General features: G+C 34.8%; 1 protein-coding gene and 1 pseudogene across 1 annotated transcript; both read left to right on the top strand.

Annotated features, from left to right (window-relative positions):
• The first annotated feature begins 284 nt into the window (after positions 1 to 284).
• LOC142505895 (receptor-like protein 7) lies at positions 285 to 4111 on the top strand (annotated as a pseudogene).
• A 4982-nt stretch (positions 4112 to 9093) lies between these two features.
• LOC142505069 (receptor-like protein 7) lies at positions 9094 to 12893 on the top strand. The gene is given in 2 exon segments (XM_075617886.1): positions 9094 to 11089; positions 11091 to 12893. Coding segments are annotated over 2 exon segments (3366 nt in total). The 5' UTR covers positions 9094 to 9427; the 3' UTR covers positions 12795 to 12893.

Here is a 12893-nt window from a genome sequence, read left to right as displayed (position 1 = left end):
CTCTAATATATTTTTATTATCAAATATATATTCAATTTTTACGTAACATTATTTTAAAAGTTTCTTATGTTGCAATTTTCTATTAAAAAATAAAAACACTAATGTAATGCTCATGTGTTTAATGAGTTCAAATAAATAAATACATCAATTAAATGAATTAGCAATACATTGACTTCTACTAATTCAATAACTCAAATTTGACTTTAAATTTTATATACTTTTTCCACCGATGCTCATGCAATTAATACAAACAATACATAGTTTTTGGGCAATATAGATGTGAAACAAGAACATGATTGGCTTTGGACAAAGAATGAGTGGCGGAAGACTAACCGAGACAAAGCTACAAGGAAATAAATATTCACAGCACAAATTGAAAGACCTCTCTGGTCATAACAATAACCACACTTTCTTTGACAAAATTGGATCAGAGGCCCCAATATAATAATCAAGTGTTAGGGTGTGTGCGAAGCTGTTGACTGGAAATGAGTGTGAAATAATTAGAGTGACTTTGACTCTTGAGTAAACGCACAAATTGGACGGAAGACTCCAAATGAATACATTAAATTCAGTGACAATTTCCTGTTAGAATTTAGTGGACCCTTTTGGTAAGTAGAATTCGCACATACTCTGTATTCCTCAGTCATGTTTTTCTTCGTACCTTATTGTCTTTTGGAAGTCCCAAGTCTCCTCTATTTCTTACCAAAAAGTGTGCTGCTCTTGGCTTGGATCCAATAAGGCAAGAACTGTGAATTTGACAGATTATAATTCTACCAGCTTTTTCACTTGATATGCTCATGTAAGGGCGTTTGTGTGAACTCTATCCAATGAAAATTCTAGTTTGTCCATGGATTATTTTGATGTTTTTGTTCCGAATCCTGTCGGTCTCTCGGGTTTTTGGTCATTGTTTGGATGATCAAAGATCATTGTTGTTGCAGTTGAATAGCAGCCTTGTTTACAACTCCACAATTTCAAGAAGGTTGGTGAACTGGAATCAGAATGTGGACTGCTGCAAATGGGATGGGGTAGCTTGTGATAGCAAAGGACATGTGATAAGTTTGGAGCTCGATGGTGAGTCAATTTCAGGTGGGATCGAGGATTCGAGTCTTTTCAGTCTTATACATATTGAAAAGCTAAATTTGGCATTCAACATGTTCAACAATAGTGAGATTATTCCAAAAGGGATTCAGAATCTCACCAATTTGGCATTCTTGAATCTGTCAAATGCTGGTTTTGGTGGACTGATTCCCATGGAGCTATCCACGTCAAGGAGCTTGGTCAGTCTTGATCTCTCACCCTTTTTCGAGACTTTCTCCATCCCCTGACACTGGAGAATCCAAATTTCATGATGCTTGTTCAAAATCTCACTTATCTCATAGAACTCAATCTTGATGGTGTTAAAATTTCAGATTCTCCAGGTGATTGGTCCCCAATTATATCTTCATCTTTACCCAATTTAAGATATTTAAGCTTGCGGGATTGTGGTCTATCAGGTTCCATGGATTCTATTTCAGAACTTCGTTTTCTTTCAGTTCTACGACTTGACAGAAACAATCTGTCATCAGTAGTTCCAGACACTTTCACAAAGTTCTCAAACTTGACCACCTTGAGTCTCAATTCTTGTTCTCTGAGTGGTTCTCTTCCAGATATGATCTTCCAGGTACCAACTCTACAGAATCTCGATATATCAAACAATATGGCTCTGAAGGGTACCATACCCCAGTTTCCTCATGTTGGATCTTTCAGGACTATAATACTCAGCTACACTAATTTATCGGGTTCATTTCCAGATTCCATTTGCAATCTTAGAATGTTGTCCATATCAATCCTGTCTAATTGCAGTTTCACTGGACCTATTCCATCGGCAATAACCAACTTAAAAGAACTGGTTAATGTCGATTTTTCATTCAATTCATTCACCGGTGTGATCCCACCATTTCGAATGTCCAAGAAACTTAATTACATAGACCTCAGTTATAATAAACTCGTGGGATCCATTTCTTCCAGGCATTTTAAAGGTCTCGCAAATCTAACAATTATAAATTTGGGTTATAATTCGCTCAGAGGGAACGTTCCCTCGTCTCTCTTTAGTCTCCATTCACTACAGAAACTTCAGCTCTCGAACAACCAATTTAGTGGCCACATCCAAGAATTTTCCACCGTGAATTCCTCAAACCTGGATACCCTAGAGTTGAGCAGTAACCTACTGGAAGGTTCCATTCCCATGTCATTTTTTGACTTTGAAATGCTTAAGGTTCTCTCACTTTCCTTCAACTCCTTCAATGGCACCATACAGCTGGAAATGATGCAAAAGCTTCCCAATCTTGCAAGATTGGAGCTTGCTTACAACAACTTGACAGTTGAAGTTGAAACCACAAATTCAACTCTGTCCCGATTTCTCAAACTTACTATGTTAAGTTTGGCGTCTTGTAAGCTGAACAATTTTCCTGATCTGAGAAACCAAACAATGTTGACTTTTTTGGACCTGTCAAATAATCATATTAGTGGAGAAATACCTAGTTGGATTTGGGAAATTGGAAGTGGGCAACTTTTGCATTTGAATTTGTCTTGCAATTTTCTGGTTGGACTGCAAAGGCCATACATTATGCCAAGTTCACTCTCCATGCTAGACTTGCATTCAAACCAACTTCATGGTGAGTTTCCAATTCCCTCCGAGTATTCTATATATGTTGATTACTCGAGTAATAGATTTCAAGAGCCAATTCCACATGATATTGGCGATTTCGTTCCCTATCTTTTGTTTTTATCTCTGGCAAATAATAGCCATACCGGAGCAATTCCTGCATCTCTTTGTCATGCAAATTACCTTGAAGTTCTTGACCTTTCTGGCAACTCATTGAGTGGTAGTATACCACCCTGTCTTTTAAGAAATAACGAGAGACTTGGGATATTGAATCTTGGTAAAAACAACATCAGCGGTGAATGGTGATATTCCCGACAACTTTCCCATCATTTGTGGCCTACAAACTTTAGACCTCAGTAGGAACAATTTGGAAGGGAAAATTCCAATGTCCTTGGCCAATTGCAAATCTTTACAAGTCTTGAATGTCGGAAGCAACAACATTTATGACGGGTTCCCATGCATGTTACAAACTTCATCCAGCTTGCGCGTTCTTGTCTTGCGTTCCAACAGATTTCATGGAGATATCACATGTCCTGAGTCCAATCAAAGCTGGTCAAATATTCAAATCATCGATATAGCTTCAAACAACTTCGGTGAGTGTCTGAATTCAAACTATTTCTCAAGTTGGAAAAGAATGAGGCAGGAAAGTGATGGATTGGACCACATTAGCTTCAATTATCTGGAACTGGCCAACTTATACTACCAGGACACAGTGACAGTAACCATCGAAGGACTAGAGTTGGAGCTCGTCAAGATTTTGACCATCTTCACATCGATTGATTTCTCTAGCAACAATTTTGAAGGGGCGTTTCCCAAAGATTTAGGACAATTCAATTCACTTTACGTTCTCAACTTATCACACAATAGTCACACAGAATCAATTCCAAAATCAGTAGGAAACTTAACAGGGCTTGGATCACTTGACCTTTCAAGAAACCAGTTGACATGAATGATACCTATTACCAGAGGAGCTAGCAAGTCTCACATTCCTTTCTTTCCTGAATTTGTCCTACAATAAGCTATTTGGAAGAATCCCCTCGGGCCCTCAATTACAAACATTTACCGAAGAAAGCTACATAGGAAACACGGGCTTATGTGGGTTCCCTTTGAACACAGCCTGTGAGGTTTCCCCACCAGTAGAAGAGGAGGTATTAAGTGGTTCGATTATAACAGAATTTGATTGGAAAATCATGTTCATCTCTGGTTATGTTTTCGGATTAACATTAGTCATGGCGCTTCTTGCATTCTGCATACAATGGAGGAAAAGGTGGAACAAACGAGTGGAACGCTTTCTAAAGCTGATGTTTGTAAAATAGAGAATCCTTTGAAGTTGTCAACTAAATTTTCAGTTGTAGTTTTCCAAAAATATTCTCAAATTTTTTTCTTTTTGGAGATAGTTTGCGTATGCCTGATTTCTTGTTAGGATTTTGTTTAACTCTGGCACACTTCACCTATTTGATAGATGAGGTTGCAATATTGCAAGTCTATAAGCATATGACAGCTTAGGACTGGGAAATTTCGAGGGGGCCCATTTCTTGAAAAATTATACATAAATATTAAAGTCCCTTGAATATCGGCCAAAATCCTTGTCAGAATTTGGAAGTTTCGACACGTACGAAACAAGAAGATTGGGTTTAGACAAAGAATGAGTGGCGGAAGACCTCTTTTGTTATCACAATATTTTTGACAAGATTTGGATCGGAGGACCAATATAATAATTATGTGATGCTAATTTTCATGCACTTATTTTTTGGGGGATTTTTCTCTAGTTGTTTACTATGATCTATATCTTCATTTGAAAAGGTTTCTTCGTTTTTATTTAAAAAAGAAAAACTTTGTAAATGATACACCTATTCATTAATTACCTAAATAATATTTAGCATTTGACATTATTTTTTACATGGTCGGGCCTGAGCCCAATATGATGAAGTCATTACTTCCGGGCCAAATATTATTATATATATATGTTATAAAACTGCGTTGTTAAGTTTTTTCGGCTAGAAAAAATATTAAACAGCCCAAAGCCAAATCTGGGGAAAAAAAATCGAAATACTAAGGTGGTCAACAATAATTTCAAAATTCTTTGGCTTGTCTGGTTGAATGTGTATTATAAATCTATTATATCTTCTTTCTATAGTTCTCTTATTTTCATGCGATGAAATGCCAATCTTGTTGGAAATATCTTAAATAAATATTATACAAATTAAAATTGAAAAAAAAATATGAATAAACCCTAAAGAAATATTTTAATATTTCTTTTAAGAACTTGATGTTTTTTAAGATGGATTGTTATCTTGATTGTTGGTGAAATAAAATGATGAATTATATACATATATATATATATATATATATATATATATATATATATATATATCTGTGTGTGTGTGTGTGTGAATTAAAATGTTCAGTGACAAAATGATGGATTATGTGAATTAAAATGACTATTCAATCTTAGATTTTTTTATGTATTATTTATATAAAAATTAGTTAGGAAATAGAAAATTTTAGGCAATTATAAATTTATAATCACATTAATATTTTATACGTTCTAATTTTTTAGGTACTACAGTGTACATACATTATCATGGCTTCTAAACATTACAAAATTTATATGTTGTGTGTTTGGGAAAATTCATTGCTAGTTTTAAGGGAATCTAATTTTGACAAATTCGACTCATGCCAAGAAAATCTCAGGTGCGATTTTGAAATTCGAAGAGCCTAGACCGGTAAGATTGAATGGAATAAAGTAGGAATATAATCCAATTTGTGATATAACGATGACGAGATTAATGAAAATATTGAAATGTAATATTTCCTATTATAGGTATTGCAAAGAATGAGAAATAAATTAAATATAAATTCATTCCTTAATTTCAATCTTGTTATTATATGCTAATATTTATTTATTAATTTTCCTATTAAATTATTGTTAGTTGTATTTTATTTTTTCTTAATTTTGTTGATATTTAGATATATAATGATGATGATTTATTGTTAAAATATTTCAACCATTATTTTTTAAAAAAATTAATAATATTTTAAAATATTTTTTTAAAAAATCAAACTACCTAGAAAGTTTGTTAATCGCCTAGGCAGGTTTTGAGTCATCTATGTTTCAACACCACCTAGAGCAACCGATTTTCTAAAAATCGGGGTGATGTGTGACCTGCTAACAACTTAGGTTAGCGTCTTTTAGAACACCACTACTTTGAAAATTATACATAAAAATTAAGTCCCTTACCTATCGGCCCAAATCCATGTTAGAATTTGGAAGTTTCAACATGTACGAAACAAGAAGATTGGCTTTGGACAAAGAATGAGCGGCGGAAGACCAACCGAGACCAATTAGTTACAAGGAAATATCAACAGCACAAAACAATAAAAAAGGTAGAAATTGGAAGACCTCTTTGGTCATAACAATAATCACACGCTTGGACAAAATTGGATCATCGGAGGGCCCAATTTAATAATTAACTGATGCTAATTTTCATACCTTTATTTTTTGGGGGATTTTTCTCAAGTTATTTACTATGGTCTATATCTCCATTTGAAAATGTTTTTTCGTCTTTTTTATTTAGAAAAAAACTTGATAAATAATATATGTTTTCATTAATTACATAAAAAATATTTAGTTTCGGCATATATTACATAGTGATATTATTGCATTACATTGGAACTCGAAGAGCCTATTGATACGCTTGAATGAAATAAAGTAAGAATATAATCCATTTGAAATATAACGACGAGAAATGATGGAGATATAACATTTCCGATATTATGATGCAGTCATATTTTGTTCATCTACTATATTCACTTCTGTGCTAATCAATTAGGTGTCAGGACATAATATGAAAAAATATATATATTTGAATTTTTTTAAGGAATGCATTTACATTGGTTGTAGTTTTTTTTTTTTTTTACATTATAAAAGAAGGCGAAAAGACCAAAATTAAGGTAAAATATTTACGTTTTAAAATCGACCAATCCTAGAAAAGTAGGTTAGGAAAGCCATAGGAAATTTCTCCTATGTTTCCCTTTTCTTTTTCCTTTTCTGGACTTAATTACAATTAATTTTATTAAAAAAGAAAAATAAACAAAGATTCCCACCCGAAAGAAATTTAAATTGCTGGGTTACGTAATATTGTCAATGATTTTCAAATGCTTACCACTTTGATTTGGACCAAACTAATCAAAAAAATAATTCTATCCAGTTTCGATTAGTTGAGTTGATTAAATTGAATAAAATGAATAATGTTGTGATCATTAAAGTATACGAATAGGATTAGGGGTGGGAAAAAATACCGAAATACCGAAAAACCGTACCGAAAAAAATACCGAACTTACCGAAAAAATCGGTATACCGAACATTTCGATACCGTACCGAAATTTTCGGTATCGGTATCGGTATGGAATATTTTTTTTCGGTATTTCGGTATATACCGAAAATAATTTTTTATTATTTTTTTTTTAAAATTTAAGTTCGGTATACCGAAAATGTTTTCGGTATACCGACAAAATTTTCGGTGTCGATACGGTAGCGGTATGAACTTTTTCCATACCGAAAATTCGGTATACCGAATGTGCGGTATACCGAATTTTCGGTATCGGTATCGGTATGGAAAAATTCCATACCAATATTTTCGGTACGATATACGGTACTGTAGTTCGGTACGGTATACCGTACCGTATCCACCTCTAAATAGGATGTAGAATAATAGTCGATAAATAATATTATTTATTTTTTTATTGATTAAAAGTATGATTAGTTGGTGAATCATAATGGTAACATTTTAATAATTAAATTATATTACTAAATTAAATATTGTCATTTTCATTTATTATTATATGATAAATAAATTATATTACTAAATTAAATATATTTAGAGGTAATTAATTATACAGACTTGGAGCTAACTCTTATTTAGTTTTTCACTGTGATTTAAACTTGTAACACACGTGTTAATCTTCAAAATGGTCAAATGTTATTGATTTTTCTTTTTTGGAATAAACAAGGTTTTTTTTTTTAAATGCAATTTTTTTGCTTGCGGCTCTAGATAAAATTCGATTATTGAGCCAATATATGTTATTGATTCTAATACAAAGGATATGTGCATTCATACTTCTGATTTCAAATGCAACTTGGATTGTGGGCTACCTTTGTCCGTGGTAGTAGACCAAACACGGTAATCACGCTTTTAATTGATGATAACTAGGGGTGTCAATCAGGTGGGTTGGGTTGGGTCGGGTTTCAGGGTCAACCCTGCGAAATTTTTTTATTTTTCTTCAACCCGAACCCAATCCGAACCCGAAGCAACCCGAAAACCCCCAACCCGAACACGAACCCGTATAACCCGACTCAACCCGTCTAACCCGCCTAACCCGAATTTTATTTATTTTTTTAAATTTTTTGAAAAAAATTAATGAAAAAAATTCAAAAAAATAAAAAAATAATAATATTTTAATTTAAACACGTAATAACAAAATTTTCGATTTAAATTTGAAAGTTTAATAGTAGAAAATTAAAAGTATATTTACCAAATCAAATAAAAAATTGTTAAAAAAATAAAAATATGCAAAATAAATATTAAATGATGAAAATTTATCATATAAATATACAATAAATTTTGTTCAAACATACAATATATAAAAATATAGGTAATATTTTCAAAAAAAAAAAAATTTGCGGGTCAACCCGCGACCCAACCCGAAACCCGCCTAACATGGCACTAACCCGAATCCACCCAACTCGAACCCGAAAAACCCCAACCCGAACCTGATTTTTTTCGTGTTGGGTCGTGTCGGGTTGACGGTCGTGTCACATTTTGACACCCCTAATGATAACTCCGTTTGTTTTGTTTTGTTTTTTTGTTTTTTCCCCCCTTAAAAAAAGTATTTTCGTGTATATTTATAGAAGATATGAAATCACTATTCGTACTGATAATTTTCATAATATTTGGAAGACACTGGAAATAATATATACTAGTTACTCTGCACACACGACATCGCGTGTGTGTACAGTTTTTTTTATCATTATCGATGGACTAACGTGGAATTTTATAAATTATAAAGAGACTAAATTGATATTTGAATTTTTGAAATAAAAAATAAAAATAAAAATAAACAGAAACAAAAAACAAAAGTATAATATTAGTATCATATAATTGGAAAAAAAAGTTGATGTCCTTCCTAGATGGTTATTATCATATCCTCAACTTTAATAAAATAGAATATATAAATTCAGTTTCTTTGGAGACGGGTCGATCCAACTCATATTTGATGTTAAATAAATCAGATCGGAGCGAAAATCAATTTAACAAAATTTATAATTGAGATAATGTCAAAAGAGTTTTTGTGATACATACGTTCGTATTTGTCTGTGTTCAATAAAGACAAGAAGATTGCAATTAAAATCCAACCCCACCAAACATATAATCAAATAAAAATGGAAAAGTCTTTATTTTATTCTCTGTCACGTACGAATGTGCCGCCAAAGTCAATCCAGCCCACAAAATACAGAGTGGGAGACCAAAAACGCGTGGAAAGTATTTGTCGAAACTCATATATTATAAGAAAATAAAACAGCTCTTTGTTGACCACTCTCCTCCTTTATTTTCTTCTTAGTTTCCTGCATCCCTTGATCCCAAGTCTCCTCTATTTCGTAGCCGTGAATGAATTGTTTTTTTGGCTTGAATCCTGCAAGGTTAGAGAGTTGAAGTTGATGGGCAGTAATTTTACATATTGTTTACTTGATAGGCTCAAGGGTGTGTCGGAGTACTCGGTCTAATGAGAACTCTACTCCTTCCATGGGTTCTGTTGTTGTTCTTATTCCGAATTCTGTCGGTTTCTTGGGTTTCTGGTCAGTGTTTGAATTATCAAAAAACATTGCTGTTGCATTTGAACAGCAGCCTTGTTTACAACTCCACAATTTCAAGAAGGCTGGTGAATTGGAACCAGAATGTAGATTGCTGCAAATGGGATGGGGTAGATTGTGATAGCACAGGACATGTGATAAGTTTAGAGCTCGATGGTGAGTCAATTTCAGGTGGTATCGAGAACTCGAGTCTTTTCAGTCTTAAAAATCTAGAGAAGCTAAATTTGGCACGCAACAGGTTCAACAATAGTCAGATTCCAAAAGGGATTCAGAATCTCACTAACTTGGTATTCTTGAATCTGTCAAATGCTGGTTTTGGCGGACAGATTCCCATTGAATTATCCACATTAAAGAGCTTGGTCAGTCTCGATCTCTCCAACGTCTTTCCAGACTTTCTTCATCCCTTAACACTCAAGAATCCAAATTTGACGATGCTTGTTCAAAATCTCACTTCCCTTATAGAACTCAATCTTGACGGTGTCATGATTTCAGCTTCAGCAAGCGATTGGTTTCAGGCTTTGTCTTCATCTTTACCCGATTTAAGAAATTTAAGCTTGCGGAACTGTGGTCTCTCAGGTCCCTTGGATTCTCTTTCACAGCTTCGTTTTCTTTCAGTTCTACGTCTTGACAGGAACAATTTGTCATCAACAGTTCCAGATACTCTCACAAAGTTCTCAAATTTGTCCACCTTGAGTCTCAGCTCTTGCTCTTTGCGTGGTTCCTTTCCCGAGATGACCTTCCGGCTATCCACTCTACAGAGTCTTGATCTATCAAACAATGTGTTACTCAAGGGCACCATACCCCAGTTTCCTCAGATTGGATCTTTTAGGACTATAATTCTCAGCTACACTAACTTTTCAGGTACATTACCAGATTCCATAGGCAATCTTAGAATGTTGTCCATGCTAGTCCTGTCTAATTGCAATTTTATTGGACCGATTCCATCCACAATAACAAACTTAACAGAACTGGTTAATGTGGATTTCTCGTTCAACTCGTTCACCGGTTCCATCCCGCCATTTCAAATGTCCAAGAAACTTGAATACATAGACCTCAGTTATAATAAACTCATGGGATCGATTTCTTCCAGGCATTTTGAAGGTCTCACAAATCTGACATTTATAAATTTGGGTTTCAATTCACTCAATGGTAGCATTCCCTCGGCTCTCTTCAGTCTCCCTTCACTGCAGAAACTTCAGCTCTCTAATAACCAATTTAGTGATCAAATCCAAGAATTTTCCACCACGAAGTCCTCCAACCTCGATACACTAGATTTGAGCAGTAACATGTTGGAAGGTCCCATTCCCATGTCATTTTTTAACCTTGAAATGCTTAATGTCCTATCACTTTCTTTCAACTCCTTCAGTGGCACCATACAGCTGGAAATGATTCGAACGATTCCTAATCTTGCAAGGCTGGAGCTTGGTTACAACAACTTGACAGTTGAAGTAAGAACCACAAATTCAAGTCTATCCAGGTTAAATTTGGCCTCCTGTAAGCTGAAAAACTTTCCTGATCTGAGGAACCAAACAAAATTGACTTTTTTGGACCTATCAAATAATCTTATTAGCGGAAGAAATACCTAATTGGATTTGGGAAATTGGAAATGGACGACTCACGCATTTGAATCTTTCTTACAATAATCTGGTTGGTCTACAAATGCCATACAATATGCCGAGTACGCTTTACATGCTAGACTTGCACTCAAACCAACTCCATGGTGAGATTCCAACTCCCTCAAAATCAGTTATATATGTAGATTACTCGAGTAATAGCTTTCAACAACCTATCCCAGATGATATTGGCAATTTCACTCGCTTTGCTTCTTTTTTGTCATTGGCAAATAATAGCATTACTGGGTTGGTTCCTACATCCCTTTGTAGTGCAAGTAACCTTCAAGTTCTTGACCTATCTGGCAACTTACTGAGTGGTAGTATACCACCCTGTCTCTTAAGAAATAACAAGAGTCTTGGAGTACTGAATCTTGGTAGAAACAACATTAGTGGTGATATCCCTGATAGTTTTTCTATCAGTTGTGGCCTAAAAACTCTAGACCTCAGCAGGAACAATTTGGAAGGGAAAATTCCAGTATCCTTGGCCAAATGCACATCTTTAGAAGTCATGAATGTTGGAAACAACAATATTTATGATGCATTCCCATGCATGTTACAAACATCATCTAGCTTGCGTGTTCTTGTCTTGCGCTCCAACAAATTTCATGGAGGTATCACATGTCCTGAGGTAAACCAGAGCTGGCCAAATCTTCAAATCATCGATATAGCTTCTAACAACTTCGTTGAGTATCTGAATTCATCCTGCTTCTCAAGTTGGAGAAGAATGATGCAGGAAAGTGATGGGTCAGGCCACATAGGCTTTAACTATCTGAAACTGGCCAATTTATATTACCAGGACACAGTGACAGTAACCATCAAAGGACTGGAGTTGGAGCTTGTCAAGATTTTGACTATCTTCACATCGATTGATTTCTCGGTCAATAATTTTCGAGGGGAGATTCCTGAAGCAGTAGGACAACTCAATTCACTTTACGTTCTCAACTTATCACACAATAGTCTCACAGGAACAATTCCAAAATCAATAGGAAACTTAACAGGGCTCGGATCACTTGACCTTTCAAGAAACCAGCTGACAGGAATGATACCAGATGAGCTAGCAAGTTTGACATTCCTTTCGTTCTTGAATTTGTCCTACAATAAGCTATTTGGAAGAATCCCCTCGGGCCCTCAATTACAAACATTTACTGAAGAAAGCTACATAGGAAACACAGGCCTATGTGGGTTACCTTTGAACACAGCCTGTGAGGTTTCCCCACCAGTAGCAGAGGAGGTATTGAGTAGTTCAATTATAACAGAATTTGATTGGCAATTCATACTCACTGGTTTGGGATATGGGTTTGGGGCAGCATTAGTCATTGCACCTCTTGCGTTCTGCAAACAATGGAGGGATCAGTGTAACAAGCACGTGGACCAATTTATAGGGCTTATATTTCCAAGTTATGCATTCAGTTATGTAAGGTATGATGGAAAATTTGAGGCGATAGCAGACATTGAAGATGAGACTTCGGATGACGATGAAGATGACAAGGAAGATGACTTATCACGAGGAAGGTACTGCATATTTTGCACCAAATTCGACATCCAACTTACAAATGCAGTGCACAATATGAAATGTACATGCCATTACTTTCCACCCACATTCTCCTCTTATTCTACATCATCATCTTCTTCTTCTGTACTGTTCATGTATGGTAGAAAATTTTGAATCTTTTCCTAGTTTACATGTTTCACTTTGTACAGATACTCTATAGTTGAAGAATGCAATGGCACCCCAACAAGGGACAATGAAGATAAATTCTTTTCA

The sequence above is a fragment of the Primulina tabacum genome, chromosome 10 (genome assembly GCF_025594145.1).
Source record: "Primulina tabacum isolate GXHZ01 chromosome 10, ASM2559414v2, whole genome shotgun sequence".
Classification (NCBI taxonomy): Eukaryota; Viridiplantae; Streptophyta; class Magnoliopsida; order Lamiales; family Gesneriaceae; genus Primulina; species Primulina tabacum.
Note: the sequence above shows the minus strand (reverse complement) of the source record. Positions and strands in the feature narration are given on the sequence as shown.